This window comes from Copadichromis virginalis, linkage group LG17, assembly GCF_057382275.1.
Source record: "Copadichromis virginalis isolate Kocher_CV1m ecotype Utaka linkage group LG17, C_Virginalis_male_GT1.1, whole genome shotgun sequence".
NCBI lineage: Eukaryota > Metazoa > Chordata > Actinopteri > Cichliformes > Cichlidae > Copadichromis > Copadichromis virginalis.
The window spans coordinates 39,564,429-39,582,613 of record NC_140634.1 but is presented as its reverse complement, the minus strand read 5'-3'; the positions used below and the strand labels follow the sequence as shown (position 1 = coordinate 39,582,613).

At 44.0% G+C, this 18,185-nt stretch overlaps 1 protein-coding gene across 2 annotated transcripts; it reads right to left on the bottom strand.

The window, feature by feature from the left end:
- Nucleotides 1-519: 519 nt before the first annotated feature.
- LOC146689948 (occludin) lies at nt 520-17,955 on the bottom strand. Of its 2 annotated transcripts, none has more exons than XM_085437286.1 (9): nt 17,688-17,955; nt 13,484-14,075; nt 11,226-11,417; nt 10,678-10,845; nt 6,776-6,939; nt 5,126-5,380; nt 2,889-3,060; nt 1,835-1,876; nt 520-1,704 (listed from the first exon to the last, which is right to left on the bottom strand). In XM_085437286.1, the coding sequence occupies exons 2-9, from the start codon at nt 14,060-14,062 to the stop codon at nt 1,606-1,608; spliced, it is 1,671 nt and encodes a 556-aa protein (XP_085293412.1). In that variant the 5' UTR covers nt 14,063-14,075; nt 17,688-17,955; the 3' UTR covers nt 520-1,605. The 2 variants fall into 2 exon arrangements, with proteins under 2 accessions (XP_085293412.1, XP_085293413.1); XM_085437287.1 differs by having other exon boundaries at nt 5,126-5,296.
- Between the last annotated feature and the right edge of the window lie 230 nt (nt 17,956-18,185).

Below are 18,185 nucleotides of genomic sequence, written 5' to 3'. Positions count from 1 at the left end.
CACACAATACTGTTTGGTCTGGGTCTAAACAGAGCGCGTTGTGTGTGACGTCTTCTTTTCTGCATGCGGGCGCTTTGAGCGTTCACAATAGAGCGCGTTTGCTGTCGCATTTTATTTATCGTGTGAACGAGCAGACAGAAAAAATCAGATTTGATCAAAAAATCAGAATTGAGCATTAAGACCTGCAGTGTGAACTAAGCAATTTCCAGCATGCTGGAGCGCCGTGTCACAAGGTAAAAATATTGAAACTGAAGGATTGTTGATGGATCAACAGCCAATCTTTATGATAGGAACTGATTAGGATCAATTGGGCCAGAAGCTGATTTCCAGCAGGCGGCAGAGAAGTGGAGAAAAGTTTGAAACAGAAATAAAAATCTGACTAAAACCTGAAGCAGGGAAGTACAGAAACGCACCACCAGAGGGCAGTATTAGCTCACATTAGTCTCACTGACTGCTGCATCAGCAGCGCTCCTGCTCCCCCTGCTGGCAACTCGCTGCACATGCACTCCAGAGCAAATAGAGAATTAGAAATGTTTATTATTCACTAAATTCAATACTTTTTAGACAACATCATTTATGGAGGTACACAGTTACAAAAATGGTCTTTTTATAATAGCGTCAAAGACAATAAATTCTTACAAAAATAAATGGCTCGCAAATGGTTTTTAAAATGACAACAATGTTCTTCATAAAAATACAAATGCAAGACGAATCACAAGCGAGTCTACATGAATTTAAGGTGTACAGTAGATTTTCACAAACGCTGAGGATTAAAGCTCGTTTTCATTGGCAAAGAATCAAATGAGTTCAGCTTATCGACAGAAACAGCGAGGCGGGTTTTTCAGGAGTGTGATGAAAACATACAGACACTGTGGTTAATTTGACTAATTTGCATAGTTTAAACACACAACTATGAGCCTACAGTATGTACAAGCACGAATGAATCTCCAGGTTTTAGAGACCAACTGTAAATTTGTTCTGATATATACGAAGAGCACGACTCGTTAAAAGAACGCACAATACAACACTGCCACACACAGCCTGTTGGCCAGTTTTGGTGTCACAACATCTGTAAAAAAATATAAAAATCTCAGTGTCGACAAAAGCAAAAAAACGGTAAAAGAAAGCTGTTAAGTTCAGCCACATTTAAGGTCGTTACGAACGCCGACGTGAGAAACCCTCAGCTAATGTTCGTCGGCCACACAGAGGCTGCGTGTTTGCTCACCTACAACATCACCGACTCTTATCTGTGGAGGAAAAAACAAAGAAAAGTCGCCTATCGGAGAGCAAACGCAGAAAAGCGAGCAAAGCGTTACCTCGGGCGACTAATTATTAGGTGACCTTCAAACCGCCTCTCTCCAACCGCAGCCTTTGATCCTCAGGAGTAGCCGTACCCTGCAAGCACTGAGGCCACACAGGCCGGAGGCTCCTCCCCTCATTCTCTCCCAAAATCAGCGATTATTTGTTTACAGTAGATCATTAAACTTGCAGCGTGTTCCCCGTGTGTGTGTGAGCGTGAGTGTGTCCTTTAACTTTGGTCTCAGCAGGTCACAGAGTCTTTGTGGCATGTTGGAGTGTATCGTGTGCTGTGGGGAGAGTGGGTGCTCAGTGGTTCTTGTCATAGTCCTTCACCATGCGTTTGATGTGGAACAGTTTGTGTCTCAGCCGGCGGCACTCTGTCTTCTTAGCCTGGTAGTCGGACGTCTGCAGACGCAGCACAGAAAAGCCCGTTAAAACAGAAACTCCACACAGGTTTGGGTCAAAGGTCTTTAATAATAATAAATAATGTTTGTTTTAGGTGAGTTAATAAAAAATGCCTGATATGTCTCCTCACCTGCTTCAGGTCCTTCAGCTGGTTATATTCCTCAGCTACAATCTGGGGAATAACACAGAGGTTATAAGGTTTGGTGTGATCGTCATACACAAAGGAAACATTAAAGCTCACATTTTGTGTCTTTTATGCACAGAGAGCTTAATAAGCAATGACTTTTTTAACACAGTGGCTCTGAGTCACTCTTCACCCTCAATAAAGGCCAAGTCGAGAGACTCTACAAAGTCAGACAGGTTGGAGTTGTGATCCGAGAAATGAACTGTACAAAAACTGACAGTTAATGGAAAACTCTGATATTAGCATAACTCCCTGTAACAATTCTCAGAAAGGTTAGTATATTTATAACAGCGGGGGACCGATCAGCTTCTAAAAGCCAACGAGCAATGATGGAAAAAGCTCCTGCGTGTGACTCTCGGAGCTTAATATAGACGCTTTTCCATTAGTATCTACTCGGATCGACTGGTTTTCCATTACAACTGAAAACCAGCTAATGTGCATGATCGTTGTTATAGCAACGCATCCGACTGCGTAATTAGTATGCGTCACGAACGTTGAGGCGACGATATAAACTCCGGGTTAGTCTGTGTGGCTCCTCGTCACGCTCGGGGAACGCAACTCGTGACTCTGCAAATAACGCCACTGACCAGCCAATCAGTGGCGTGCAGTCTGACGACATCACATTTTAGTACCTGCTCGGATCGCAGGTACGATGACCTGATGGAAAACCCTGAAAACTTTGGCGAGTCGATCCGAGTAGGTACCAAGGCGGACTTTATCATCGCAGTTTTTTAAGTGACAAACACAATAAATACGTCAAATATAGAACAAATGTAAATGTTTGTTTTGTCGTCTTTGCAGATCCAGGATCGTATTTAAGATAAGATAGAACTTTATTAATCCCTCGGGTGGGTTCCTCTGGGAAATTCGATGATTTATTATGTGAAAGGAGTTCCACTGAGAGGGAGCTTCTCTATGATCCTGCTTTAGTGTCCTTTCCGTGTCCAGGCTCGTGCAGCTCAGCCGTGTCGTGACTTTCTGAGGAGAGGTTTCATCTCACCTGGTATTTGGCTGAGGTGTCGTCCAGCGTGTCCAGCTGCCGGCTGAGCTTGTTCAACTGGTCGTTAATGTCGTCCATCTCAGCACACAGCCGCTTGTACTCCCGAAGGTCGGCGTCAAACTCTCTCTTATAATCGTGTCGCTGATCATCCGATGTTATCTCTGGGTACATGCTGGAGGAAAAGAATGAAGGGAGGCAGGTGGTGCAGAGGAATGAGTGATGGAGCGACAGCAAAGGAAAGAAAGACAAACATCAGCATTGCAAATAAATCTCGACCAATCAAAATGCAGAGTTATCAACTCCATCAGTCAAGTAAACGTTTACTTCTACAGCACATTTAAAACAACCAGCTTATAAGCATATGCACCATAATAACAGTCACTAAATCAACTGCAAATATACGCTAAAAATCATTAAATAAAACTAAGTAAAACAATGCTTTTTCTATAATAAAATCCAGCTCAACTAGAACTGAATCTGGATCTAGGAATATCCAAGAGCAGCTGGCTCACAGACCTCAGTGTCGTGATAGTTTAATAAGGTGCCGCCAAACCATTAAGACAAGTGCTGACATTTTAAACTGGATCCTGAAACAGAGCCAGCATCAGGAGACCAATTAGGGCTGCCACGATTAGTCGACTATCAAAATCGTCCACGACTGATTTAATAGTCGACGCGTCGTTTGAAGCTTTGTAAGATCCTGAAAGACGCAGGAATCAGTAGCAGGATTTAAGAGTGTAATAACGGACTGAAACAGAAGATGGCAGCACTGCATGTACAAGGATGCCAGCTGCCGTTAAACCCCGAAGAAGAAGAAGCTGTGTCCCAGAATTCATAGCGCAGCCCAGCTCAGTTTATAACAATGGCGGCAGCTAGTTAGTTTTAATATTACTCTTATTATTCTTTCTGGGTCACAAAATAAACATTTAACATATTTTCAGGCGAGAATGTAGCTGTGTAAACCTCAAATATCTGCTCAGTTTATCAAGACACCGCATATTTTCAAAAGCGCTCCGACGTTTTCGGAGACGTCTGTTACCCACTAGCTCGATAGCTAGCCGGGGGCTAGGCTCACTAGAGCCGTGAGAACACCGGACTCCCGGCAAATCGTTTTCAAACCCACCGCCGTCTTTCGCTACTCAGGTTAAACATGATATATGAGTCACTTAGATAACTTACAAATGTTATTGTTTGGCTTTTTTTTAGTATTTTATTTGTTCCTGAGTAAATCGGTTTGGCTGAGATTAAAGTTATAGTTCTTACACAGCTGAATAAACGTCAAGCAGACAGCTGATTATCAGAAGTGTGAGATGCTCCAGAATTTACTCCGGTGTCCTGTTATAGTTTAGATAGCAAGGAGTTTATTAAACTTCACCGAAACAATCTGCAAATTTCATTAAAATTTAATAAACTATCATCTTGTCTTTATTTTTAGTTAGCACAGACCTTAAACACTTAAAGCTGTAAGCTAATGATAGTTATATAAGAGCAGATGCTGCTGGTGCAATAAGCTGTACGTTTTACGTCCAATGGATGATGATCTGATTAGTCGAGTAATCGCAAAAAATAATCGGTGACTAGTCGACTATCAAAATAATCGTTTGTGGCAGCCCTAAGGCCATTAAAGGTGTAAAGCGCTCACGCCCTTTCTTTCATGCAAAAGGTGAGCTGCTGCTCAGCGTCCAGGCCAAGTGATCAAAGCCAGCATAAAAGAATGACTGATATTCCTTCAGCACAGAAACACTGAAAGTTCAGCTGTGGCGAGTTCAACTTTAAATGTCTCCCTCTGGGATACTGAAAGTGTGAATAAATGTAACCATGCACAGTGTAAATTTCCTGTCTCTATAATGGACCTTGTACCTTTGTCCCAGTTCTCTAATTATGGCCGAGTACAGCTCATGTGAGGCGGCATGCTTTAGAGGATTAACTGCTCTCCTGGACAGAGCGAGGGAAACGCCGTGGCCTCTCGTCCTTTGAGTGTCTGTAACTTTACCATTTTAAACGTACATGTTTCAAATCAAGAGATGTTCTCCCTGCACTTTCCCTAAATGAAGGTACTGTGCATGGTCTTCTGAGCTTAGGAATTAAGTCGTGTCAGAGAATATAGGTCAGGTCCCGAGGGCACGACAGCATTCGGCTGCAATCCCCATCCTGAGTTTTTTGCCTAATGACATTTTCTTCTCTAATCCAGACTGTGAGTGAGCAGCTCACAGATAAAGTGGAAGATTATTTCTCACCTCTCCAATTCTTCTGCATCCAGTTCATTGCCCGTCTCTCCTCCCGTGGTGTACTCCGTGTCATACTGAGACTCGTCCAGTTCTGGGTTACGTCTGCGCCTCTTGCCCCTGTTTGCGGAGGGTTTGCGGCCTCCGCCCGTCTCTTCTGAGGGGCTCGAGCTGGTCCCCCCGCTGTGGAAGAAAATGTCCACATCATGGCTCTGTTGAGTGAGGTGTGCTGTGACCAATGGTCGGCTGTTTGTCCGTTCAGAGTACCTGCAGAAAAAAGACATGAGAACGCGGCTTCTTCTTTCACGGGCTTACCCCCCCCGAGGGGGTAATGATTATAAGTTTAGAAGAGCTTAGAGCTCGGAGCTTTTTGTTTTTCACCAAGGAGATTTTTGCATTTGTGTTTTTCATCAGTTTGGGAAACAGTAATGGCAAACATCATCCCACACATGGAAAAGATCAGCAGCGTTTAAACCATAACGTGCTTGACGCTGCAGATAGGAGCACATGAAACAGACAAAACCAATCGATAACGTCAGCAGAGTTTTTCCATGTTGATCTCTGATTTAATGATCGATACTACTTTCTTACATTATGCAGCTAGACTGGAATTACATGTAAAAGAGATTTGGGGAGGGAACTTTGCATTATGAGGCTAAGATTTAAAAAAGCAGACTGTTCATCGTGCAATATGACCCAGAGTTACTGCAAAAAAGACGATCGCGTGTGCTGCCACCCTGTTTCCTTTTCCCTCAGCTTCCTTTAGCTTTTTTAGTTTTCACAGTGCAGAAAGGTGTAGTCGAACATTTTAAAAATATTTAACCAAAGATTAAAAAGCTCTAACGACATTATAATCACAATACTAAAAGAGTGCTCCTAAATGCCCCGGGCAGACGCCATATGGAGGAAGGCAAAGGTAGACCTTTACTAACCCATTTATGATTATTGCTGCTCATATCTACAATCTGACTCTGTGCCGTATGGAGGCTCTCAGTGACCAGGAAGCAGCTACAGCTCTTTAATAATGAGAACGAGAGACACATTCAATTTTATGGGTTTGTGGGGATTTGTGGAGGAATCCAAATCCAATGGCACAGATATTACAAGCTCCTAAAAAACAACTGTGCACACTGCATCTCTGCTGCTTATCAAACACAGGTTCTGTTTGCCTTGTGAGGAAAATCTGCACTTTGAACCACATCGACTCAGCGTAAAGTGTGTGTATTTTGTGCTGTTAACAGCACAGTCATATATATATACACATACATATATATACACATACATATACATATATATATACACATATATATGTATGTGAAGAGGAAAATATAAACAGATTAATTCTGCATCATTGAGCCAAAGAATCTGTGGCAAAGATATTTTGTAACAATCTATTTCTTTTCTCTTCCTCTGATACAATAAATATGTTCAATGATAAGTCCTGAGCTCAGGGTAAAGTGTGTGTTCTTATTAGTGATCTCACACAGCTGACTGAAGTGACACAAATCAGGAAGCACGAAACAGTTCTGTGGTTCTGGGACTGTGTGAAAAGAATAACAATCTACAATAATAATAATACAGAGTATATACTATACACGCCAGACAAATATCTGCAAGCTCACGGTGTTGAGATAAGTATTCAAAGAAAAGTGAACCACCTACTCATTGTTGTCGTACGCATCGTCATTGTAGGAGCTGCTCTCCACCTTGGGTGGGGGGTAGGAGACGACGCTGTTAACTGAGGCGTTAAGCGGCCCGCCTCCCTTCTCTGACACCAGCAGGGTCGGGGCATCCTGAACACTCCGGCTTTCCTCCACATTGTTCACCTTCAGCAGGACGGAAAAAGCAGAGAGAGCAGGTTCAGCAGATGCAAACAAACAGCTGACGCACTCAAAGACCAGACCAGCACACGGCCTCGTTTCTCCTCTGACACATCGGATGCACCAAAACCATCTACTGGGAATTTGTTTTGTGCCATTCGTAATATTTACTAGTTCTACTTAGCAAAAGCTTTGAAGCAGTGAAATATACTAAAGTAGAAAGTGATAAAGGAAAGCGTTGGCTTCAATGATGGCTTTTAAAGACACAGAGAACGAGATGAAGGAAAAAGTTTAGTAATTAGTACTTTAAGTCTGAGTGAGCAGTCAGGCATAAAATTGCACTTTGCAATCCAACTCCACACTGAGCAGCTCGGCTCGCAGTGCACGAAAAGCTCAGGAGAGCAAAAACAAAGGAGAGCTACAGGAGGTGAATTATAAATCAAAACTAAGCCTAACCAAAAATAAACCAATTCTTTCAGACTGCAATAAAATACTGTTTGTTTTACTGACGCCTGTTTCTGATCCTTAAAACCTAAAGCAGTGAATGACATACACAGCAATGCTTCACTTCTTTCTACTCTCTCACGTCTTCACGGACACCTGGAACGGATCTGCCCTTCCTGTCTGTCGTTAAACAAAAGGAGTCGAAACGTTTCCCTGTATTTCCAAGTCCTTCCTGTGAGGTCAGGTGACAGCATGACGGCTTTCCTCACAGTGAAGGCCTCAGGGTCGGTCAGTGTTTAAGCCACTAAGTGTATCAATGATTAGACCTGCGAACAAAGGCCTTGAAACGCGCTCTACTATCTCTACTACCTCGCACCGAGGGTTTACTAACCAACCACCGTACACAGCTCTACTCCTGTGATAACATCGACCAGGTTTTCCGCTCTCTAGGTGGTACATCGCTAAATTCCTGAGAGCTAAACATCAGCCTTGCCCCTAAAAAACAATAATCACACTGGGTGGAGCGCTTGGGTGGGGGCGAGCAGGGCTTCGTGCAGCTGCAGGAGAATCCTGTTGGAAGAATCTCAACAATGTCCTCTCAGTGAGAAGCACAGCGGCTGTGAGCGCAAGCACAGTAAGAATGTCTGAGAGTGCTGGGCCTGCTGAAGCAAAGCCAGGAGGCAAAGATTGACAGGAAGATTAAAAAAATGGCTCGCAGGCAATGTTGGATGTTGATGAGGAGGCGCTGACCCATGGAGCAGCAGTATAAATGAGGCATAAGTGCATGTCAACAAAGGAAGGAATTAGGGGGCATAGACAAAGAAACAGAGTCTTGATGGAGACTCTTAAGGCTTAAAAGCAGAAAATCAGGAGATGTGTCTGTGTCAGCCGGGAAAGGTCGGCTTGCATAACTTTATAAACCTTTTATTTGAGGTAATTAAGTAGAGATGATGGTCTTTACAGAAACTTGTTAGAGCAGTGACTAATCAGAGATTTAACTACTCAGACACGAGGTGAAAATGTGGAAGAGTAACCGATTCTTTGCTCTCCAACTCACCAATATTTTCTCATTATAATGTTGAGTTCACGCTGCTTAATGTCCTGACAGAACATTTTCTAACTGTGAAGCAGCTCAGGATGCTGCAGACAGCCCTGCAGGAACCGACTCTGATGACCTCATGCAGCACACACAATGCAGCGCACCACCTCGGGCCAGCTGAATGCAGCTTGTGTGTGAGGTCATCAGAGCGAGCCAGGCCTCCCTGAGCTCAACAACAGAGACGGGTCCAATCTCAGACCGACCACAGCCTTAGACTGTCACTCGCCTGGTGCTTAAAGGAGCCAAACGAGGCCGATGACTCATTCTGTGGCAGCGACGCAGGTAGTGTGTCAACAAAGTAATAAAAAAAGCCTGCAGTGTGAATGTGACTGGCTGTGATCATCATAATGATAGTAATATAATGAACGTAAGGACAGGAGAAAGCCACTGGCACACGCTGGCCGATGTGCTTCAAGTAGAGCGCAGTCTTCATGCAGGAAGTTTGACGCACAGACTACAGATCATATATGTTGTAAACGTATAATTATCTGCTCCCACTGATCATTAAATCCTCTAAGATTCATCTTTCTGACTGTACAAACTCTTCTGTGACTAAAAATATACTTTGGTGTTTTGACTTCTCGGAGAAATTTGTTCTAGTGAAGAGACTTCATTACTGCTCCTGCAACGAGCTTGATGACTTCACTGTGCTCCATTATTAGGCAGCAGTGCTAGTCACTGTGGGCTCTTCTCATTCACTCCGCCCTGCCTGTACACCTCTGCGCGCTATGTTACACTGTCGGGAAGGACGAGCTCTCTCAACAACAAACGGCTCTATATCATTCACCAGTACAACACGTCTGTTTGGTGGAACTTCAGGTATCTTTGCAAGAGCTACACTGTGACTCCCAGCGTCCTTCGACACACCGGTGTAATCAAATGATATTAGGCGAGAATGTAGCAGTCTTAGTTTTGGTTGTGCGGCCTGCGTCGGCTGTCTTAGGGCGAGAGGGAGGATGCAGCGGAGAACATGCAAACGCCACACAGAAAGGCCTGATGGTGGAATTGAACCCAGGACCTTCTCGCTATGAGGCAACAGTGTGAACCACTGTGCCCTGTTTAATCATAATTAATCTGGGTTTCTTTCTTTTGTAGCTGGCACGTATCTGCTATGTGCCATGTTTGTATATTTATCTGCGTTTCTGACATTCGAGTGGATGATGTTTGAACAAACACTAGATGGGAACAGGAAATAAAGACCATTAGTGTGATGAGGTGCTGTGCCGGAAACCTGCAGTACATTACGTGACTGAAAACATTTCTTAGATAAAAGTGCACGTTTCTCTGCATCCTTAATTCATCAGACTATCCTGTTACGGCTGGTTACGAACTATAATTAAATCTCTTACACAGCGCTCCCACATTTCAGTTCCTGGTCCTACATGACTGAAAGGCTGTTGACTTTTAGAAAAACACAGAGGCAAACCACCTGCCTGCTTACCATCTCCTCGGGTGGTTAATGATTATTCAGACTGAAACCAGGTTGTAGGCCATTTGCAAACAATCACCGATTGCTATCATCCTGACCCTGAACAAAGTGACTCGGTCAGAGGAAACGTTAGCGTTAGCGTTACTGTTTCCCTGCTGAACCTTTCACAACATCACACATGAAACTCCTCTCGGACTGTGAACTCATAAAGCCAGGCAATAAAAGCATATGAGAGAAGTAAACTGGCGATCAACACCAATCAACTGTCTCTCGACGCAAGTTATATGTTACAAACAGCAGGGGTAATCAACAGACTAAAATAGGGTATGTGCAAGTCTCTGCTTGGCTATTTACAGGTCACCACAATCGCCTACCTGTCATTATCACTGATGACTATCTACACAAGAAGATTACCTCACTGGCAGCTGCCTGCTCACCTACTTCGCTGCCATTTAGCAATAAATCACATTATTTGTGACAGAGAGGTAAAGCAAGTCGGCTTAATCGTTTATGCAAAAGACACAAAACAAACCCCGCTGTGGTTGAGCATTTCATCATCTTATCAAATCTGTCGTGATTACTGTGCTCCACCTGAGGCTGGATTTAAACTCTGCGTGATCCTGCTCACTTGACTCCAAGCTCTGCATGCATAGACTCTAGGCTAGTTTGGGGCAAAGGAAATGCAGGAATGCAGGAAGGAAATGTGATTTAGTTTTTTAAATCCTCCATTTAAACCTTATTAAACTGTGTCCGCCATCCTGTTGTCTCTTACCCAGTCCTCTACATCTCTGCCCTCTGAGGCCTTCCCACCAACAAGAGGCTCTTCCCAGTAAATATTCGGTTTGCCGTAGCGCCAGATCTTCCCTCTTGTCCTCTGAGCGAAGAAAGCAGCAACACTCAAGGCGATGACAACCAGGAATCCACATGCCATTGCAATTCCCTGGTAACGACAAGAATATGAGTCTGAGTACATCACGAAAGAGATAAGCGCCGAGATAAAGTTGGTTTATCCCGGTACAAAAAGTACAAATGTGTGGCAACATTACGAGTCACAGTGCTGCACAGAACTAATGTGAGAAGGAAATCTCACTTACACCACAGTTTGAACAGGTTTTAACAAGCAGATAACAGAAAACAACTGAAGTCGTTACCATTTTCACTTTTAATAAACGGCTGATAAACACAGAAATAATCAAAAAACAAATCAATCAAGAAAACCTCTCGCAGACTTTTTACCATTTCAGATTAAACAGGTTCATCGGGCAGCGTCATCATTAAATAATCCTGGAAACAAATCCTTCATTTAATATAGCTACAGACCTCCTGTGGGTCCACAAAGCAGTAATGGTACAGGTACTGGTTGTACATGGGGAAGCCTCCCACTCCTCCCATCTGCGAGTAACTGGTCTGGTAAAGATTCTGGCACATCATGAGCATTGGATTGTACATCATACTGGAGGAGCTCTGGGCCATGGGGTTTACCCCCACGATGTAGACGATGTTTATGATGCCCTGAAAGACACAGAAACAGTGCACCGACATATTTAGTGTAAGAGTAAAGACACATGTGACATCTGAGGGCTGATTAGTGAAAGAGGCGTTTCAGAGGCAGCAGCATCAGATTACATGATGGCAAACAGTCAGCAGCAATCTTATCACATGTGTGGAGAACACATTGTGAGTCCAAAGGCCACAGTACAAGGAGGAGACAGACACCTTCCACGTTGGACTAACAAATGTTCACTGGCTCTCTGGCTTTCATAAGTATGTATTTAATAGTCAAATCAAGTGGAATCATTTTTAAAAAACAAACATTTATGTTAACAGTAAATGAATGAATCATCACAGTGAAAGCTTCCAGGTCAGCACAGAAAGTCAGACTCTCTCTTTTCACACTGGCTCCAGAGTCGTGCTCTGTACACTGAGCTCAATAAACGTAATGGTGTGCTGGATTAACATCTGTATGCAGCGGTCCAACAGAGCGAAGAGTAGAAGTATTCGGCTTCAAATTATGTTTCTGGTATTTCGGGTTTTAGAAAACATCCAAATTTAAATACTATTCATAACAAAGAAAGGCGTTCCCAGTTTTGACTGTCGGCGTAGGTGTGAGATGGGAAGCTTGCAGGAAAATACTGATGATGATATGATTATGTTAAAAATACACTTTATTATCCTAATGGAGTTCCAGTTTACTATCCACCTGAATTAACCTGAAAGAGCAGAGCTCTCACAGACATGCTTGCTGTCCATGTACGTATCTGTGCATGTGACTTATTATATCATTACATCACTGAGCTCGGTACCACAACGACTATCAGCTGTTTGCAGTGGACAACGACACCGTCTACAGGCCCAATATTACAAACTTAAACTCAGAAGCTAAACAATCTGTTTGTGTTTCCCTCTATTCATATTTTTGTGGGGACCAAAATCCCCACGAGTCTGAAGACATTTTTGAGGCTCAAAATGTGGTTTTCGAGTCAGGGTTACAGTTAGGTTAGGCTCAGGCTCAGGGTCAGGCTCAGGGTCAGGGTCAGGCTCAGGCTCAGGGTTAGGGTCAGGGTCAGGGGCTAGGGAAAGCATTGTGTTAATGACATGTCCCCACAAAGATATGAAAACATGGTGTGTGTGTGTGTGTGTGTGTGTGTGTGTGTGTGTGTGTGTGTGTGTGTGTGTGTGTGTGTGTGTGTGAGAGATTCAGTGATGACTGTAAATTAATTTCCCTTTAAGCTTTACTGTCTGTGCAACAACAGTTTAAGTATATGTCTTGAGCTAAAATTATTTTAGCTGCATGATGATAAAGTTGAGCTCTTTCGGCAGGGGAGTTGGGGATTTTTGTCAAACAGCTGATGAGAACGACTACAAAAGGTTTTGTCCTAAATGGGAGGTTTATGAGGGAGCTCGGGTCACGTTGGGGTGGCTGTAGCTCAGGAGGCAGAGCGGGTCATCGAATAACTGGAAGGTTGGTGGTTTGATCCCTGGCTGCTGCAGTCTGCATGCCAAATATCCTTGATACTGACCTCAAGTTGCTCTCTGCATCCATCGGAGTGTAAATGTGTGTGAACGCTACACAGAAAGCACCTGTGTGAATGAGGCATGCTGTGTAAAGCACTTTGAGTGCTCAGGTACATTATTCACCGTGTTATGCTAGCTTTTGTAAATAATTGACTTATTTAAAGTACAGGGCTCCTGTGTTTCAGTCTCCTCAGTGATGCAGAAGCACAGAGTCAGAGTTCGCTCCATCAGATGAAGGTTCTCTTCTATTATCTCCAGAAAATTAGTAAAAATATATTTACAGCTTTAAAACTGTCCAGCAAAGGTGTTTTTATTTAGTTTTGTACCTTGTCTAGTTTGAATTTGTCGAGACTTCTTTGCTTTACTGATTATTTGCCACTCCCATATTTTACAGTGTTATGATAGCACAACCTGGCAAACACTGAGGAGACAAATAAAGTGTTGAGAAACATAATTTTCACATGAATATTATGCTTTCAGAAGATCATTCACCAAAGTACTTGCACTCCTCTCTGTGTGTGTTAATAAAAAAAGAGCACATGGGAAATTAAAAGCAGTTTTACCTGCAGGGCAGCCATCAAAACGCTGGATATCAAGACAGCCAGGAAGTACTTTCTGCTGCGGACTGCGTTGGTTTTAGAGAAGCTGGCAATGAAGAAGGCCAGTGCTCCTACGAAGTTAATGGCTGCCATGGCAATCATAGCAGCTTTGGCCGAGTAAGGAGAAATGTAGGAGCCGGAGCCGTAGTAGTTTCCGTATCCGCCGTAACCACCGTAGCCCGAGCCGTAGCTGCCTCCAATGTAGCCGCTGCCGTAGCCCATCCCAGAACCGTAGTAACCCATTCCCGAGCCGTACCCGTACTGGATATCCCACATGAGCGTGGAAGCCACACAGGCGAATATCGCCAAACACAGCACTATGACTGTGACCATCATGGCTTTGACGATCCCAGGAGGTGACAGCCATTTGTAGAAGTGCTGCGGCTTGTCCTCCATGTAGTAGGATCCTGGTGGAGGTGGGTACACGTTGTAGTCGCTCTGAGGGCCATGGAAGCTCGCCGCAGGCCCAAAGCCATTGTTGGGTGGAGGGGTGAAAGGGGGACTGTAGACCGGCGGACTCTCGTAATGCTGTTTGTCAAACATCGCTCAAAGACGTCTGAAAGTGTAAAGAGAAACACACAAAAAGTCCGTCAGCAACCGAGAGATCAACATGTACGGCGCACAGGCGGGAGGAGCCGTCCTGAGCTGCGTTTCAGCTGAACTGATATGAGCAACGCTACATGAGCAGATACGGGAAAACTAGGTGTGACTAGCAAACGAGGACAGTGTAAATGTTTTACCATTTACAAGGGAGTGCGTTTTATGATGGCACAACTAAGCTTTGTTTATCCAGTTTTCTCCTGTTTGGCTGAGAAAATCACGTCTTGGACAGATCACATAGAAAAAGACACACAGAGAAAAAAATGAGAGGAATAGCCGCAGTTATGAGGTCTGTGAAGCAGCCGAGTCAGAATCAGTACGGAGACGTCAGTACCAGGACAGGGAGAGCATCCAAACAACAATACTTTCCTTTCTGCCTCTTTACAGGCTGTGGAAGTGTCTCTAGCCTCACGATGTCCACAATTTGAATATTTCACATCTCAGTATCCAGCTAAACATTTTTCTGCTACACAGAGATTTGCAAGGCCGCAGTTTACGACATAACAATCCCCATTCTTCTAACGCCGAGCTGTACAGGGAGTGGGAGGCCAACACGTTTCACTGAAAGGCACGTAAACAGCTTTCCTGCAGAAGACCTCGAGGCCTCCGTTACCTTTATGTTACTGAAAACTGTGCTCTCTCTGTGTGTGGTGTAAATACGAGTATAACAAAGCGTTACACCTGCAACTCATTAGTTAGCATTGTCATTCAACAAATAAAGTGTAACCGGATCTCAAGTTTCATTTAAAACAGCATGTAGACACACGTACAGAGCCGGTGGAAGAGCATGTTTGACATTTTTCTTACTCAGTTTCTGTGCTGAGATGTTTCGGGGGGGTTATTGGTAATTAAAAAAAAGAAAGAAGGAAAAGCCTAAGATGCCAAGTCATTCAGAAGTTTAGACACACAGAGAGAGACACAGTCCCTGGCACTGCCCACAGTGTCATAACTCTTGCTCTCTTTTATGGGACTCGGGTGAACACAATGGAAGAAGAGGTCTCGCCTCAGAGCCTCCATCTCAGACACCTTCCCATTATACCCTCCCTCGGTCCTCCGTGTCCTTCAACCCCCATACAATTGCCCTGTCTCTTAACTCTCTCCCCCGCTTCTCTCCTGCCCTCCATAACTTCTTGTCTTTGTTTCAGGAGCAGGAGGGCAAGAAGTCAAGGCTGCCCGTCACGGGAGCAGTGTTGCTATGAAACCAAAGTTAGAGAGAGAGAGAGAAAGAAATTGGGGCAGTGTCCGGGGACGATCAAACAAGGGCTCCTCTGTGCTGCTCCTGCACGGACGGAGGCAGAAAACAGAAAAACAGAAAGAGGGGGGTACAGGTGGATGAGCATGTCCTTTATTCTCAGCTGGGTGCTCGTTTAGTTCCTGCTACTGCGTTTGTTTATATCGGTAATTTAGCTTTTTACAGCAGCCCACTGTCCCCAACTCAATAAATGTTGAGCAATGAAACAAACCAACAGAGGCCCAGAAGATGCAATCAAACAATGAGTTTGAATGAACACAGGAGAAGAAGTCTGCAGCATCACATCAGCACACGTCTCCTCCTAAGAATGCACTTGAAAATGCTTTTATAACATCAGGGTTAACGCCCCTTCTCACGTCGATTACAGATCAAATACATTGATTACAGTAAATGGTACATGTTAGATGGCTAAAACAGACACCGAAGTTCCTCTTCCTATAACACCTTCCATACATGGCAATAAATTTAAAGCCTAGATGGTCTAGAGGGCTTGTCCTTTCTTGACTGGTCTTCTGTCATCTGTTACCAAGCAAACTGAAATGCAGTTAGAAGCTAAATGAATTTGGGGCCTTTGGCCTGACAGGATTATATGTGTTTGTAAGCGTGTACGCTGTTTATCCTTCTGTGCTCCAAGTCACCTACACAATAGATTGTGAAGACACAGCGCTTCACAAAGCTTAAAACCTTCTTTAATAGACTGAGCATCAACTCTGAATGAGCACAAACATGCAATGTGTATAAAATAACTATATGTAATAAAAAGGTTAATATGGTGGCAATAGCTTTAATAAACATCTTTAATGCAATATCAGTGCTGTAGGATATTATTAATGCAATGGTAATAATGCAGGTTATATTGTAGCAGTAAAATAATTTCTGTATGTCCACACCACTCAGCTCTGACTGCGTGACTTCTACCTCACATTTAATTGCTTCTCCCTAAAATTTCCACTTGATTGCACAAGCAAAAGCTGAGCACCTCAGGTCATCTCAGGAAGAAATCAGCCAACAAGCCACTACACACTTAAAATACTCTGTTTTAAATAAATAATAAAACTACTACTACTATTACTACTTCAGATTGAGAGCTTGTACATGAACAAGAAAGATGTTTGTAGCTGCAGCACAATGATTGTTATAGCCCACAAAAACATGGGGATTACTTATTGGGGACCTTTTCTCCCAGTACTGGCCTGGATACAGTGTAACTACTGTAGCAGGAGTAGTACAACACCGACAGCAGTATCAGTACGTGTTTGTCTAACACTGGGTTGCCTGGCTCGTTTTAAGGCTGGGCAGAGAGCGCAGTGCTTGGACCGAAGTCACAGGTCACGTCAGACGCCCACCAGCCACAGTCTGAGCACCACTACAACACAGAGTCTCTATCATCCGTCGCTCATGAAGGAATTCCAGTTATACAGTCACATGCCGTACATCTGTCAAAAACTATTAGACCCCTGCCCGATGTAGGCTGCGACCTACTGGCACACTCACACGGGAGTCAGCCAAGACATCCTGCTCAAAAACACCCACTGACAAAGCTGCACCATAAAATCTGTGGGGAATAATCACAGCTTTCTTTTAATGCTCTAACACGAAAAAAGCTTGAGGGACGCGTTTCACCTGGTGGTTTTAAAACCCTCCCCGTGCCAGACCGAGACACAAAGACAGGCACACGGACCTCCAACAATGACTTTACAGAATAACCAGCTGATTGAGGAAAAAGTAGGCAAACTGAAGCAGGAGGTAAGCAACAGACCCCCGGTGTCTACAACGCTTACACGGTCTTAATAAAGGTTGCATTAAGAGTCGGATCAGCCATTAGAGTAGCTCTGCTTTAAATATGAAGGATGATAAGATCAAGGCGCTGTAAGGTGTGCAGTATTTTGCATGGCCAAAGCACAACTTCACACACACATGTATTTATATTCATAAGCGCTAACCTGGGTACATACATCACTGAGGTAACACAGCGGTCTAACTGATTACATGCTTCAAGTACTTTGGATTTAACCGTGATTTATTTTACGTCAAACTAAATACTTGTCGTGATATCAATACAGGCGGGGTTTTGCGCTCTTTCGAACAAGAGGGATTCTGGTAGTTTTAAACAGATTTATGTACCGAGCGTAAGCTAGCTAGCAGGACTCGGGGGTCGTTAGCCCACCTGTCGAAGTAACGAATGTAAACCCGACACTCGCTGTAACAGCGGCAAGTATGAACAACTTTATGAGACATTAAAGAAAGTTACCTCACTTCTTAGAGGCAAAAAAGTCACAGTCTGCATTACCTCTATCCACCTCACGGTTATCTTACCTGAGGTCGCCGAAGGGGGGGGGATAGAAACTTGACCAGTGGCCGCCCTTATTTCCTGTCAAAACTCTCCTTCCTTTAAAAGTGTGAAGCTGTTTGGGAAACTAAAGCGCCCGTAGAAAAATGCGTTTCTCCGTTTAAAGTAAACCTCTATCTGAAAGCAGCGCTGGAGTGGTTTCTCCGTCTGTAGCAGCCGTCTGTCCCCGGCACAGAGGCGCAGTGAGCGGTCTCTGAACAAGTGCTTTGTCCCGCTGGTCCGCCGCGATGATGAGGCCCGCCGCGCTACACCTCCGCCTTTCAACCGCAAGAGGTCGCGCTTTCTGCCTTAGCACGGCGACACACCAGACTCACGCATTATTAGAAAGCAATGTTTTCGCAGCAGACACATAGTAATAACATTTAGCAACAAAAGGGCTCAAAAAAACGGAAGCAGGCATAGTCTTCCGCTAGACGATATAGTTCTTAAAGCTCATCAACAAACCGGCTTCAGCGTAGATGCTT

Excerpts from the sequence above, each read along its gene's own strand:
- LOC146689948 (XM_085437286.1), bottom strand. The coding sequence starts at position 14,062 with ATGTTTGACAAACAGCATTACGAGAGTCCGCCGGTCTACAGTCCCCCT. Across the intron at positions 11,418-13,483 it reads TTTTGATGGCTGCCCTGCAG|GGCATCATAAACATCGTCTA; the intron begins GTAAAACTGCTT and ends TGTGTCTTTCAG. Across the intron at positions 3,061-5,125 it reads GATGCAGAAGAATTGGAGAG|CATGTACCCAGAGATAACAT; the intron begins GTGAGAAATAAT and ends CTTTTCCTCCAG.